Source organism: Eschrichtius robustus, chromosome 3 (genome assembly GCF_028021215.1).
Source record: "Eschrichtius robustus isolate mEscRob2 chromosome 3, mEscRob2.pri, whole genome shotgun sequence".
NCBI lineage: Eukaryota > Metazoa > Chordata > Mammalia > Artiodactyla > Eschrichtiidae > Eschrichtius > Eschrichtius robustus.
Window position 1 is genome coordinate 141,354,403 of NC_090826.1, and position 16,216 is coordinate 141,370,618.

The 16,216-nt window shown below is 36.8% G+C and overlaps 1 protein-coding gene across 1 annotated transcript in view; it reads left to right on the plus strand.

The window, feature by feature from the left end:
- LOC137760724 (regulator of G-protein signaling protein-like) overlaps nt 1-16,216 on the plus strand; it is a 100,763-nt gene that overhangs the window by 71,025 nt on the left and 13,522 nt on the right. Inside the window, 4 exon segments of the mRNA XM_068537633.1 lie at nt 2,973-3,078; nt 11,691-11,884; nt 14,189-14,306; nt 14,722-14,836. Of these exon segments, the coding sequence (XP_068393734.1) occupies nt 2,973-3,078; nt 11,691-11,884; nt 14,189-14,306; nt 14,722-14,836 (533 nt within the window).

Genomic DNA, 16,216 nt, shown 5'->3' on the forward strand with positions numbered 1-16,216 from the left:
CCATGTAATTAATTTTTTTTTTTCATCTTGATCTTTTGTTAGCACTTTTATGAGTTCATCAGTTTTTCATTAGAGTTCTGAAAATGCTTATTCATTCAGTTCAGCAGTACAGTCAGTTACCAGAAACCTGTACTTGTCAGAGTCTTTTCCATGAATTTTTTGAAGATGAAACCCTTTTATAGGAACATATTTGCAAAATCATCAGAGTACACCCAGAACTGTCTGTAAATGACAAAAGACTTAAAAATGACCATGGTTAAAGATTTGATGAAAGTTCATAATAATGCAGTTGACAAGGAAATTAGTTATTTCTGAGATATACATTTTAAAGTAATAACTAGGATTATTACATATAACATTATACCAGAACATATAAGATTTTTAGAAATTTCATGTAATGAATGAAACATTTATATTAACATATTTCCATACATATTTCCATACAAATACAAATATAAGATTTTTAGAAATTTCATGTAATGTCTGAAACATTTATATTAACATATTTCCATACATATTTCCATGCAAATACAAATATAAGATTTTTAGAAATTTCATGTAATGTCTGAAACATTTATATTAACATATTACATATATTTTTGACATTTTAATCATATGTCTTATATGCTATTCTCTGTATTTTTCATATTTTTTTCTATATGTTTCAATCTGGATATTTTATTTTGATCTAACTCCTAATTCAACAATTCTCACTTCAGCAGTGTAGTTTCTCATTAAACCTTTTATTCTTTTATTTTTTAATTAATTAATTAATTAACTGATTTATTTATTTATTTGGCTGCATTGGGTGTTCGTTGCTTGCACGGGCTTTCTCTAGTTGTGGCAAGTGGGAGCTACTCCCCATTGCAGTGTGCGGGCTTCTCATTGCAGTAGCTTCTCTTGTCGCAGAGCATGAGCTCTAGGCTCGAGGGCTTCAGTAGTTGTTGTTCGCAGGCTCTAGCATGTAGGCTCAGTAGTCGTGGCGCATGGGCTTAGTTGCTCTGTGGCATGTGGGATCTTCCCAGACCAGGGAACAAACCCGTGTCCCATGCATTGGCAGGTGGGTTCTTAACCACTGTGCCAAGGGAATTCCCAAACTATTTTTCTTAATTTTCTAAATTTTCGTCATTAAACTTTTTATTTTTAGAATTTTCATTTTTTTCTTTTTGTGATGTTCAGTCTACACTGATATTTTTCTTCTCTTTTGATTCCTTCAAGTATATTGATAATAGTAATTTTAAAGTCTGTATTTGGATTTCCTATGTCTATTGGATATATCCATATGTGTCTACATGTCAAATGTCATATTTTCTCCCCTTGGTTTTTGGTCAAATTTTTTTAAGTAGCTTATTATTTCTGTTTTATTTGTGAACATTTTTGGTACAAATTTGTAGAGATGATTTGAGGCTCTCTCTGGGTGATGTTATTTTACTCTAGAGAGGATTTTATTTTACTTTGGGCATACACTGAACTAATAACCTTAATCCACTTAGGGACTGAGTTGGTTCAAAGCTAGCTTTCATTCCTTTCGATGGATGAGCTATTTCTGGTTTCCCTTACTCCTTGGGGTCCCAATTGAAATCCTGGGGTGTTTAACAGAGTCTCCTCTCCTTTACTGTTTTGCAGTTTTTTGTCCCCTTCTGCCCTGAAAGTCTGCCAAAGCTTTGCTAAATTTCTCAGTAGAAATTGTCATAGTTATCAAATGCCCCAAGAGTAAAAGCAATACTAAAAGGTTTTTTGCCCATTTTCCAAAGGTCTATGGCCTTGTCTTCTGTCCTACTGTGGCTTTAGCACTGCAGATGCCTCTAAGACAACTAAATCATTGGTGTCAGCTTATGTTTCTGGTTTTTAACATTCTCTTTTTTCTAATCTCTATGTTTTTATTTTTGTTTTGTCTTAATTTCTTACACACTTATGAGTTTAAAAGTGTGTGTGTGTGTTTATGCAGAAATTTCTAGGTATTTTGTATTGGGAGATGTTTGGGGTTTTTTTGTTCATTTTTTGTTTTGTTTTGCTTTGTTTTTTTTATATCTAATTTTCCACTGTTTGGATTCAATTGGATTTATTTAGATTGAGTATATTTTTCTATTGTTTTCAGTCATTTTTGTATGTTGTCATTAAAAGCGTTACCAAACCACACAAAAATTTCCTGTGAGGTACATTCTATTTAACAAATATTTTAGAGGATAAACTATGCCATGTTCTAATTTGGGGTGGTAGGATGAGTAATATCATCCCTGCCCATAATGAGTTGATAGTCTATATATTCTTCTACAATATTAACCTCAAAGGGCTCTTCTAATACTGAGATCCTTGGAATCTACTATTCTTCAATAGTAATGTTTTCATGTATTTTTGAAATAATGGTTTCTAAATGACAATAGGGAGCCAGACACCCATGCTAAATTCTGTATGGTGTGATAGAATACCGCTTGAGAAGCTTCCGGTTGAAGGAGTGTCCTCAGATAAGAGAATGTTTCAGTTAAAGCAAGAAGATGGAGGGAACTAACTCTTAATAAAGAGGTCAAGAATTTGTGAGTGTTTGCTGATTACAAAGTAGGAGTTCCAGAGGGCAAGTGGAAGGGTTTAGGATGGGACAGCAGACGTGCCAAGGGAGACTGAATGTCATACGGAGTACGGTCTAGTAAAACATGGCTGACTGAGGGAGGGATGACATTTGGAGTTCAAACGAGAAGGACTGCTTGGTCTCAGCAGTCTTCTGAGGAAGGTAGGCTCTGTGTCCAATGGCCAGAAGACTTAGAAACACCGTCTGGACTGATATTAGTGTTAGGGGTAGAAATCATCCCTAAGTCTCTTCTCACACTAATGGCCTGAGATGGCAGCAGTTATGGGGACTGGGGTTTTTCTACATGCACTCAGTGTATGATAAATGTCCTCACTACTTTGTTCCTTCTTAATGTCTGCAAGTTTCTTTATAACATGGTGTTCCCCAATTTTGTAATTTTTTTTAGATTTTACGGTAGAAACTGTCAGAGAGCCAAGGAAGATTTCTCCCTCACATAGGAGAATGTCATTCTTTAAAAGGACTAATGTAAGGAAGCCTTTGATAAGACCCAGGTAAGACATAGGATCTGACCACAGCAACACATCCAGGCACAAGCTCTCCTTAATCATACGTACATGCACAGGCACACTTTGTGTTTTAAATCATTATTTATTTTCTAAAATTGGCACCATGCAATATATATTATACAATAACTTTTTACTTTGTTAATTTTCATTTTTTTTAACTTTTTAAAACTTAATAAACTATCATAGCTATCCTTTCATGTCAGTATGAATAGGTCTACCTTCTTCCACAGTATGGATGTTGCATGGTTTATTTAACTATATATTTATAATGGACATTTATATTATCTTTAACTTTTCATTGCTACGAATGTTACCCCAAGAAACATCTTTGTACATATGTCCTTGCCATTTGTGTTTTTCTGGATTGCATACTGCTGTAGTAGTCTCCTTTCTGGCTCCTTACTTCTTGTCTCTCCCCCTTATAATCAGTCTTAGAGTCAGCCACTGGTAAGTTCCCATGGCTAGACAACAATTCTGTGGCCCCTTCCTTCAGGAGTGCCCACTCACCACCTTTCTTTCCACTTACCTTAGCACAAGTTCCAACTCTACATAAAAAGTTCTTCAATTTTATATCTGCTATGACTTCCATCTCCTCTGAAATACTAAACCCCAAAATACAGCACCAAGAATTACCATGCACTATTTTTTACTGCTCTTTATTTTTTAGGTATGTTTTCCACCTTATCGACTTGACTATATTTTTCTTATAATCCATGTCATTCATTCAGCCACTTATTTTTTTAATTCAGTATTATCTTTTAATGACTCTGGCTATATAAAAAGTCCTCTTATAGATGATAGAGATATATTAGCACATACCAGTTTGGAAGTCAATGTCACTGGCAGAATATTGTGCATAGATAAAGCTTCCAGAAGTATGCTTTCATTTACTGATAACATTCATTAAGTGTTATAAGTCCTCTGTCTCTTCTAAATACTCTAGATGGAGCTTCCTCTCCTTCAAGGAACTAAAATTATTCCCTGAAGGGCAATCATTTATCCCTTTAAGGAACTGAAATTATTCCCTGAAATTCAGTCATTTATTCCTTTTGCTGTTCCAATTTATATTATTCACCACTCTCCACTATGTCTACAGAAATACCTATTTTCCAATTTAGTTGAGCATGAGTATCACAGAAGTCTTTTCTAAATCATATATTCACAAGATCATTACATTCTAGAGAGAATATACAAGGTCATGTAGTCCAATTTCATGCCTTCACTTAAGACCACAACAGAATGGCTCAGGGATACCACAGTTGCAAATCTCTTAATCCTTGTTCCTAGCCCTCATTTAATGTAATATACAGTTTTTGATCATATACTATGTCCCAGACACTGTAGTTACTAATGATACAAAAACTAAGACACAGTCCTTGTCGTTACTCTAATACATAACTAAGTAAAATACAATAGTAACCTTAAAATATTAGGATAAAGTATTGGAAAATTACTATGAGAGCATAGTGGAAAGAGAAGGAAGTCTTAAGTGAGGATTAGGAAAATTACAGTATCAGAAGGGGCCCTGAGCTGCATGTAGAAATTTAATTACAAAGCAATGGGAGTATTTTGTGGGTATTTTCTAAGCTGAAGAAATCACACAAAGATATAAACTCATAAATATGAAAATAATATTCAAAGACTTGAAAATACCAGTGGTATTAAAGCACAGAATGCATAGGGTGAAGGGACATAAAACATAAGATTAGAAAGCTAGATTGAGACTAAATAACTGAAAGAAAGTCTTGAGCGAATTATTAAAGAATTTGTATTTATTAAATGGCAATAAGGATTCACTGGGGTTTGCTGGACAGGGGTAACAGAGATACCTATTATATGTATTTTTAAAATATTACTGTGGCAGAAATAGCAATGATAGTATAAAGGGTCAAAGACTTGAAGATTGAAGGCAGAATATTTGGAAGTTTGTTGCTATTGTTTGGACAAGTGATATTAAAGGCCTGAAGTAAACAGTGGCAATAGAAGTGGAAAAGAAGTTACAGCTTTTAAAAACACTGACAAGGAAGAGATAAACTTCTGGAATGGTGGAGTAAGAACTTCACAAATTGTCTCCCCAGAAAATCAATGATAAAACTAAACAAACCTATCAAAAAATTTCAGAACTCTGTAAACTCGAAAAATTTTACTTAAAATAATTATGAGACATACCCCATCCCTCAAAAAAAAAAAAAAAAAAGCCCCACAGGAAAGTATGGCTTATACACAGAGGGAAAAAAGCAGTCAATAGAAACTGTGCCTGAGGTGATTCAGATATTGGAATAAGAAAGACTTCCAAGCAATATGTTCAGTGAACTAAAAGAAAACATGTTTAAAGAACTAAAGGAAAATATAATGACAATGACTAATCAAATAGAAAATATCAATAAGATAGAAATTATAAAATAGAACCAAATAAATATCTGCAGTTGAAAACTACAACAACTGAAATGGGAAAAAAAATCACTAGAACAAATCAACAGCAGATTTGATTTGGCAGAAGAATCAGTGAGCTTGAAAATAGGTCCACAGACATTATCCACTCTGATGAAAAAAAGAATAAGGAAACATGAGCATAAACAGAATCTCAGAGACCTGGGAGACACCATCAAGCACCCCAACATACAAATAATGGGAGCCACAGCAAGAGAGGAAAGAGAGATAAAAAGGCAGAAAAAAATTTTTAATATCTAATAGTTAAATACTTCCCAAATTTGAATAAAACCCCCTAATCAGGACATACAAGAAGCTTAATGAACTCCATGTAGGATAAATTCAAAGAGATCCATCCACACCTAGACACATCATAGTCAAACTGTTGAAAGATAAACAGAAAAAAAATGGTGCAAGATAAAAAATGATATCATTCAACGAACTACAACCAGCTTAAAATTTAATTCACATCAGAAGCAATGGAGAGTAGGAGAGAGATCAAGATGGCAGAGTAGGAGGATGCAAAACTCACCTTCCCTTATGAACACATCAGAAATACACCTACATGTGGAAAAATCCTCACTGAAAACTAACTGGACACTGGCAGAAAGACCCCTGTACAACTAAAGCTGTAAGAAAGATCCACACGGAATTGAGTAGGAAGGCAAGAGAAGCACAGGCCCTGGGAGGAGACTCAGAAGAGGGAGGGGATTACACAGGTGGAGATCCTCCCAGTTCAAGCCGCATATTGGGCACCCCAGCCCTGGGCTCTGACCCTGGGAAGACAAGTCCCCTTGGCTGGTTGGAGGGCCAGTGAGACTAACAGGAGGGCTTTGGGGAGCCTGGACTCTGCTGGTGAGGAACATGCACATGTTTGCTTACTCCCAAAACAGGGCAGAGAGGGTGAATTGAAGCTGTACAGGTTGCTGGCTGATTTCCCACAACTGCCTGGGCACACACCCCAGCCTGAGCTGAGTGACTGCACCGGTCTCACTTGCTTCAAAACACAATTCCACACTGGGGCAAGGGCTGCCATGACCGAGGAGAGAGTTCGGCTGTTTGCCACACAGGCAGCTCAGACTCGGAGAAATGGCTGGGCAGGACAGGGGCAGCCATTACTGGCACTTACACAGGCAGTGCATCAGAAGCTGTCTGGTCTCGGATGGAAGCCAGATTGCCACAGCCCACCCAAGTGCCTGCATCAGCCCGTCTTTCTCCAGTATTGATTTCCTCTAAATAAAGATACCAGTGCTGGGAGGAAGGACAGCACACACTTAAAGGGAGTGGACCCGATTCAGACCTGACCATCAGGACTTCTGCTCCAGCAACGTGGAACTCACCTCTGCTCCTGACAGGGTGGTGGTGGCCACTGAGCATAGTAGCAGCCCTGGCTCACACCTGGTTCTGGACCTAGCCCTTTCATCTCTAGCCCCACCTCATACCAAAGTGATAGTTCCCAACAAACCCTGAAGAAAGACATAAATTATGTTCACATCAGATCCAGTGCTCCCACCAAAGCCACTGGGCACATGCAGACTGTATAGGGACACTCCCAAATAAGGACAGCCCTTCAAGACTCTAATAGGTAACTGTTTCACCTAATTTTGTAGAGAGAGAGAAAGCTAAGCAAAATGAGAAGATAGAGGAATTTGTTTCAATTCAAAGAGCAAGACAAACCCCCTGAAAAAACAACTAATCATACAGAAATAAATAATTTACCAGATAGAGTTCAAAGCATTAGTAACAGAATGCTAAGTAAATTAGGGAAAACAATAGATGAACACAGTGATCATTTTAACAAGGAACTAGAAAATATAAAGACCTAGTCAGAACTGAAGAATACAATAACTGAAATAAACACACTATAAGGAATGAACAGCAAACTAGGTGGTACAGAAGAACTCATAAGTGATCTGGAGGATAGAATAACAGAAATCACCCAATCAGAAGAGCAAAAAGAAAAATAAATTTTAAAAAATAAGAACAGTTAAGGGAACTCTGAGACACAATCAAGTGTACCAACATTTGCATTATAGGGGTCACAGAAGGAGAAGAGAGAGAGAAGGGGGTCAAAAATGTATTTGATGAAATCATGGCTCTAAAATTCCCAAACCTGAGGAAGGAAACAGATATTCAGGTGCAGGAAGCACAGAGGGTCCCAAACAAGATAAACCCAAACAGACCCATACCAAGACAAATCATACTTAAAATGGAAAAAGTTAAAGATAAAGAGAATTCTAAAGGCAGCAAGAGAAAAACAAACAGTCATATACAAGGGAACTCCATTAAGGCTATCAGCCTATTTTTCTGCAGAAATTTTGCAGGACAGAAGGGAGTAGCATGACATATTCAAAGTGCTGAAAAGGAAAAACCTGCAACCTAGGATAATCTACCAGCAAGATTAACATTTAGAATTGAAGGAGAGATAAAGGACTTTTCAGACAAAACTAAAAGAGTTCATTAATACTAAAAACTGAAAGAGTTTGTTTATACTAAACCTGCCCTAAAAGAAACATTAAAGCATCTCTCTAAGTGGAAAAGAAAAGGCTATAACAAGAAGTAAGTATCTAGAGAAAAGGAAAAATCCTTTTAGTAAAGGCAGCTATATAGTAAAGGCTGATGATCAACCACTTAAATAAGCTAGTACAAATATTAATAGACAAAAATTTGTAAAATCAACTAGAACTACAATATCAGTAAGGGACACAAATAAAGATGTAAATTATGACAGTAAAAATATAAAATGTGGGAGAGTAAAAGATGTAGATCTTTTAGACTGTGTTTGAACTTAAAGGACTACCTGTCTAAAAGTAGAAATAGTTCTAAGGAAACATATATGAATCCCATGGTAACAACAAATCAAAAACCTAAAATAGATACACAAAAACTAGAGAGAGGAGCACAAGCATACCGCTAAAGAAAAACATCAAACCACAAGGGAAGAAACTAAAAGAAGAAAAGAACAGAGAAGAGCTACAAAAACAACCAGAAAATAAGTAATAAAATGGCAATAAATATATACCTATCAATAATCACTTTAAATATCAATGGACTAAATGCTTCTATTGAAAGACATGGTGTGGCCGATTGGAGAAAAAAAAGATCCATATAAATGCTGCTTACAAGAGACACATTTCAGAGCTAAAGACACACACAGACTAAAAGTGAGAGGATGGAAAAAATAAATATTTCATGCAAATGGAAACAACAAGAAAGTGGGAGTAGCAATATTCACATCAGACAAAATAGAATTTTTTTTAAAGCCTATACCCAAGACAAAGAAGGGCATTATATAATGATAAAGGAATGAACACAGGAAGAGGATATAACACTCTTTAACATATATGCACCTAATACAGGAATAGCTCAATATATAAAGCAAATATTAGCAGACATAAAGGAAAAAATTGACAACAATACAATAATAATAGGGGGGACTTCCCTGGTGGCACAGTGGTTAAGAATCTGCCTTCCAATGCAGGGGACGCAGGTTCGAGCCCTGGTCAGGGAAATCAGATCCCACATACTGCAGGGCAACTAGGCCCACGTGCCACAACTATTGAGCCCGCACACTCTGGAGCCCACACGCAACAACTAGAGAGACCGCACGCCGCAACTACTGAGGCTGAGTGCTGTGGAGCCCATGCACCACAACTAGAGAGAAACCTGCGTGCCGCAACAAAGACCCTGCTCACTGCAATGAAATATCCCGCGTGCTGCAATGAAGATCCCATGGGCTGCAACTAAGACCCGACACAGCCAAATTAATTAATTAATTTTAAAAAATAATAGGGAACTTTTAACACCCCACTTACATCAATGAACAGATCATCTGACATAAAATCAATAAGGAAATAGTGGTCTTAAATGATACATTAGGCCATTGGACTTTACAGGTATCAACAAGACATTTCATCCAAAAACAACAGAATACACATTCTTTTCAAGTGCACCTGAAATGTTCTCTAGGATAGATCACATGCTAGGCCACAAAGGAAGTCTCAACAAATTTAAGAGGCTAGAAATTATATCAAGCATTTTTAAGTGTCCATTAACAGATGAATGGATAAAGAATTTGTGGTAAATACATATACAGTGGAATGTTACTCAGCCCTAAAAAAGAATGAAATTCTGCCATTTGCAACAACGTGCTGTACCTAGAGGGTATTATGCTTAGTGAAATAAGTCAGACAGACAAAACAAATACTCTACATTCTCACTTATATGTAGAATCTAAAAAATAAAGCAAATGAATGAATATAACAAAACGGAAACAGACTCACATATGTAGGGATCCAACTAGTGGTTATCAGTGGAGAGAGGGAAGGGGGAAGGGACATGATAGGGTTAGGGGATTAAGAGATACAAACTACTATGTATAAAATAAAAAAGCAACAAGGATATATTGGACATCACAGAGAAATATAGCTATTATTTTTTAATAACTTTTTAAATTTTATGGAGTATAATCTATAAAAATATTGAATCACTATGTTGTACACCTGAAACTAATATAATATTGTAAATCAACTATACTTCAATAAAAAAGAAAAAATGGAGATTAAAGGTGGTGAGATGATACTTTCAAACTAAACTCAAGAGAAGTAGAAGGAAGTAAATAATAAATATTAGATGGAAATCAATAAAATAAAGAGAAAAAATAGAGAAAATCCAGGCACAAGTAGGTTTTTGTAAAGATCAACAAAATTGATAAACCATTAGCTATACTGACAAAGGGGGAAAAGTGAGATGACACAGATCTCCAAAATCTGGATCAAAAGAGAGGACGACTGACCCTACAGAAATTAACAAGTTTATAAGAAAATGCAAGGAGTAACTTAGACAATTAGATGAAATAGAGAAATTTCTAGAAATATCCAAATTTCTGAAATTGACTCAAGAATTAGAAAATGTGAGTAAATCTCTAAAGCAAGAGAAGAAACTGAATTCATAATTTAAAATCTCACAGATAAAAATCTAGATACAGATGGCTTCACTGGAGAAACGTATGAAATATTTAAAGGGTAAATAATACCAATAGTCTATGAACTCTTTGAGGAAATAGAGGAAAAAGGAACACTTGCTAACTTGTTTTATGAGGCCAGCAAGTATTATCCTGATCTCAAAGCCAAAGTTATCATAAGAAAACTACAGACCAATATCCCTCTCAAACCTAGATATAAAAATTCTCAACAAAATATTAGCAAACCAAATTCAACCACATATAAAAAGGATTATATAGCATGACCAAGTGGGATTTATTCCAGGAATGCAAGGTTGATTTAAACATCTGAAAATAAATTAATACAATGTGCCATATTAATAAAATAAGGGGGATTACTTCACATGATTATCTCAATTGATGAATTAAAAGCATTTTACAAAATCCAGCACCAAGTTATGATAAATATTCTCAATAAAATTAGAAGGGAATCATTTCATCCTTAAAAGGGGCATGTATAAAAAACCTATAGCTAACATCATTCTTAATGAGATAGGTATGTAATGGAGGAAGAACAATTTGGACAACTTGTGCATTTGTATAGAGAGGTTTAAACAATGACAGTGACATAATGATGAGGTTCAGTGGGCAGCTGAAAGTTTGAAGTGGAGCTCACAGAAACTAGAGATATAGTTTCACCATATCAATGAAAATTGAAACCACTTCCTCCTATGAATGAAAACTGAAACCACAGAGAATGCAGAGATTACCCAGCAGGAAAAAATCATAAGGCAAAAGTAAAGAGGATTGAGTTGAAACATTAGGGACACCTGTATGTAAAGAACAGTGAAAGAAGAAATCAGCAATGGAAATTTAGAAATACTGATCAATAACTGCTGATCACTCATGCTCTGCTTCACTGAAATGACTGCCAATGAATCCATAATGTAAAAAGAAGGTTTCCTTAGGAAAAAAAATTGTCCCCTTTAAAATACCTCTTTTCTTCTTTCACTGGAGTTGTCAAATGATTACACGAAGCTTACGATGGGTACATAGAAGTTAATCTTCAAGGAAATAAGGAGAGTAACCAATTCATACACCCCACTCTTCAATCACGGTTAAAGGCTTCACAGCCTGGGAGGTGCCATTTCCCATTCCCTAACTGGAGCAGAATCCAGAGTCACCATCCCTTTCTCTCCACAAATGATGATTTCTTGTCTTCCAGAAACTTGACAGAAGTCCTCCTAAATACACAGCACTTAGAGTTCTTCAGGGAGTTCCTCAGAAAACGGAAGGCTGAAAGCCCATTGCAATTCCTGGTAGCCATAAAGAAGATCAGCGTTGAGACAAATGAAAAGATTTACAAGTCTCTCTTTGAAGACATGATCAAGACTTTCTTCCACGGCAAAAACTGTCCTGGTATGCATTCTCTCCTGATAATGTTTCCTTCCCTTTTGGAGTCTTAGGAGAAGAGTTTGGGAAAGAGCCTGCTCTCTCCCTGAGAGAGCAGAAGAAAGCAGCGTCCACATGGGGCAGTACTGAGACAAATATCAAGAGGGACAGTGAAAGCAGAGAAGAATAATAAATCCTTTTTTTAAAACTGAAGTATATTTAATAAACATTATATTAGTTTCAGATGCAGAACATAGTGATTCTGTATTTTTATAGATTATACTCTATTTAAACTTAGTATAAGATATAGGGTATATTCCCTGTGCTGTAAAATATATCCTTGTATCTTGTTTATTTTATGCGTAGTTCGTATCTCTTCATCCCCTACTCCTATCTTGCCCCACCCCCCTCCCTCTCCCCACTGGTAACCACTAGTTTGTTCTCTATATCTGTGAGTCTGTTTATGTTTTGTTATATTCATTCATTTTATTTTTTAGATTCCACACATAACTGATAACATACAGTATTCCAAGAAAGAAAAAAATCAAATTTATCATTCTTTTTCTTAAAGAAAAAAAGGAGAACTGAAAGAAAGAAGCATGGTTTAAAAAAACTGTATGTCTTCTTGTTCTTTTATATGTAACCATTCTGAAGTATAATGTTGAAAAGACAGAATGGCTGGTTGGTTAAAATCAGAATGTGCTAATAATCCTGAAGCAGGAGTTTTATTTAAATTCTCAACATGTGTTAGTATTTCGTTTTTTATAATAATTAAGAAAACTGTTGTAGAAAAACTAAAATAATACTACAATAATAAATCCAAAATATAATACTACTAGTAAAAGAAGCCAAGTGCAAGACACTTGCACTTAATATGTGAAATACATCCTCTCATTTAACTTTATTCAATCCTGAAAATAGGATTTTATTTAATCCTTAAAAGGTAGGGATAAACAACTCCATTTTACTAATGAGGAAGGTAAAACACAGAGAAGTTAACTAACATGTCCAGTTGGTGGAACTTGAATTCAAACTCAAGTCATTTGATGTTCAGATCAAGTAGACTGGAGTTAAATACAAAAGCAAGAGTTAGCAGCATGCAAAGCTGGAGTGTCCACCATCCATGGGTTGTAAAGAGTACTGAAAAGTACTGAAAAGGAGAACTGTCTCCCTGAAAATGTTTGATAGGTTTTGTCTCATTTTCTTGCCTAAGGCGGGAGGGTAAATCTGACCCATGTAAATTCACCTTGTCCAGAAGTAGTTGCAAGTAAAATACTGATCTATAATTCTAGAGGAAAACAAAAGGGGGTGAGCATGATCCCATCCTGGAGGTAAACAAAACTTATTGCAAAACAATGAAGATAAAGCCTCCTATTTTGGCACAGATGAACAGATAGGTTGTGTGTGTGTTTGTTTTGCTTGTGGTAAACCAAGATAAGGTTATAAACTTTATGAAAGTAGAAAAAGAGGTAAAATTGACAAGTCTTTACTTGTAAGTAATATTTATTTGTTGGGTCTCAGGATATCAAGTCCTGTGCATCATTTTTTTTTTTTTTTTTTTTTTTATGGCTGTGTTGGGTCTTCGTTTCTGTGCGAGGGCTTTCTCTATTTGCGGCAAGTGGGGGCCACTCTTCATCGCGGTGCGCAGGCCTCTCACTATCGCGGCCTCTCTTGTTGCGGAGCACAGGCTCCAGACGCACAGGCTCAGTAGTTGTGGCTCACGGGCCTAGTTGCTCCGCGGCATGTGGGACCTTCCCAGACCAGGGCTCGAACCCGTGTCCCCTGCATTGGCAGGCAGATTCTCAACCACTGCGCCACAAGGGAACCCGCCCCGTGCATCATTTTGAATGAGCTACAAGTGAAAGAAGAGTATGCAGATCCGTCCTCGATAAGTTTTTAAGTCTCATTAATGAACACAGTAGTCTTTGAACACCTGAAGAATCAAATTGCCCTTAGAAGATCTATTGGTAATCTTGGATTTCCCTCTGCCTCAGCCATTTAACTTGAATCCTTTATTCTTCTGCTCTCTTCCTAAACTGAAAACTTCAAACTAGCTGCAGAAATGAAGTCCTTTAAACATTTCTTTCCCCTTAAGCACTTATCTTTGAAATTCTAATGGAACTAAACCAGGAAAGTATTTGCTCTACAAGTATGCTTACACATAACATTGCAAATGTGCTTTTGAAATTTTCAAACAAATTTTGGAGAGCTGAGTCTAGGCAGATTGAGAATAAGGAACTGTAAGGCCCTAAGATGAAAAACACCCCCAGTTAACTCAGAAATGGTACCCAAGAAAATGATGACTTTTCTTCTCTCTCTTGCATTTTTTAGAAGAAATGCTGCAGTGTGATGCCCCTATTATCAAAGAAGTCTCTCACATGCATCATGTCAGCACAACAACATTGTTAATGCTCCAGGGCTATGTCATGAAATCTCTGGAAGAAAAGTGGTGAGTGTTGCTGGGTGAAGGCAGTTTTTCCCTGGAGCTGCTCATTGGCTTCTGAAAGCCACGTTGGTCTCTAATCCACACTCACGGTTCATTGCCAGAGCTTCCCTGCAAAAGAAAAGCCAAACTTATCCTGAACCCTCTTACCTACCTGCCTACCTGCACACACACACACACACAAACACACACACACACACACATTTCTGTTCACCTGCCTGAGCAAGGAACACTACAGTATTGATCAGGAAGAACAGGTTGACATGAGCAAAGGATTGGAATGGTAAGAACAGTATTTTTGAGTATCGCACCATTCCCCTAATCCCCCTTCCTCCAAAGGCTGTGATACTTTTTCCTCGACTGTTACCTTTTATGTGCCAGGTTTTTGCCTTCTTTGATAGTCTTGGTCTCCTGCTGGCAGGTTTAAAGATTACCAAGATCTCTTTCCACCTCATCCTCCAGAGAAGGAAACTGAAATACCACTAGCTTCGCCCAGGAAACCCTCAAAGACAGCAACTTACCTGCAGGAATCCCAGGTCAGTGAGGAAGTTGGTGAAGGCAAGACATTGTGGACAAGGAAACCACTGCCTCGGCATTGTTGACCACACAAAATGTTTCACCGTTAGCTTATTTATTCACTAAAACAACTACTCTTTGGGATAGGCTTTCAAATCCCCATTTACAAAGGAGGAATCTGAGGCTCAGAGGAATTGTTGCAGTGAGAATTTAAGGAAATCCCTGTCTTCACTATCTGTGATTAGAACTAATTGAGTGATAGGCACAGGGGCTGGTCACATGGAGATCAAAATGTCAGGGTTTTTTTACTGCTGAAAACTAGTTTGGAGGACATGGATTGGCTATGAAGCCAAGTGGGTTTGATAATCCTCTCTGCACCCTTACTTACTTCCATGTCCAGTCACTGACATAGAGGAACAATTAGGCCTCCACTTACCTGGGTGAACCCCTTACAACATGACAAAGGGCAGGCCTGAGCATAGGTGTCTGCAGATAAGCAGCTCCCAGAGAGAATGCAAAAGTCTAAAGAGCAAAGCATGCCCATTTCCTTCTTCCAAACTCATCAATTATCTAACTCATTCTTTCTCTCATGGGAGGAGAGAAGAAGAAAAGAAAGAGGAGACAGGAATGTTATCAGCAAAGTCTCTTCATATGGTTTGAGAAAAAAAATACATGTTCCTCTTAAATAATCACTTGCTCAATGTGTTGTAGAATTGGTCAACAGAAAGATATGAGCCCAGCTCTATCTGACTCTAAAGATCATGCTAAAGTATCTCTGAAGATAATGCCTGTGCCACTCACAGATATAGAGAACAAGCTAATGGTTACCAGGAGCAATATAGGGGTGGGGGGGGAAGTGTTATTATGGGATTATATGACATCATGTGTGTGAGACTTTTGAAAATTGTAAAGCACTACAGACTTTAAAGAATCTTTCATTCAATTTAAAAAAAAGACGTGAGAAAAAATTTGTTTAAACCCAGCAGATCCCCAAATTGTATTTTTATAATCACAACATTATAAAATTATATACGCACTAGGTGAAATAAAAACAATTATATTAGAATAGTGAAAAAAAATAACGCCTATGCCCACTGACACAATACCCCAGATATGAAAATATGCTGCTCCCTCCTTTCTCTTTTTCCTTTCCTCCATATATGGATCAGCTCTATGTCAGGGTACCATGAATGATGATGTGGGAGAATAAAAAGAATACTGCACCCCGCATCAGGATGCTTTGTTTTAATTTCAGGTCTTCCAGTTGCTCTTAATTAAGAAAGTATAAAAAGGATTCAGCATGTACTTAGTGCCTACTTTGTGCCAAGCACTGCACATAGTGATTTACATATATTATCACTAACCTTCACCATAACCCTGAAGGCTGTTGTTTCTACCTT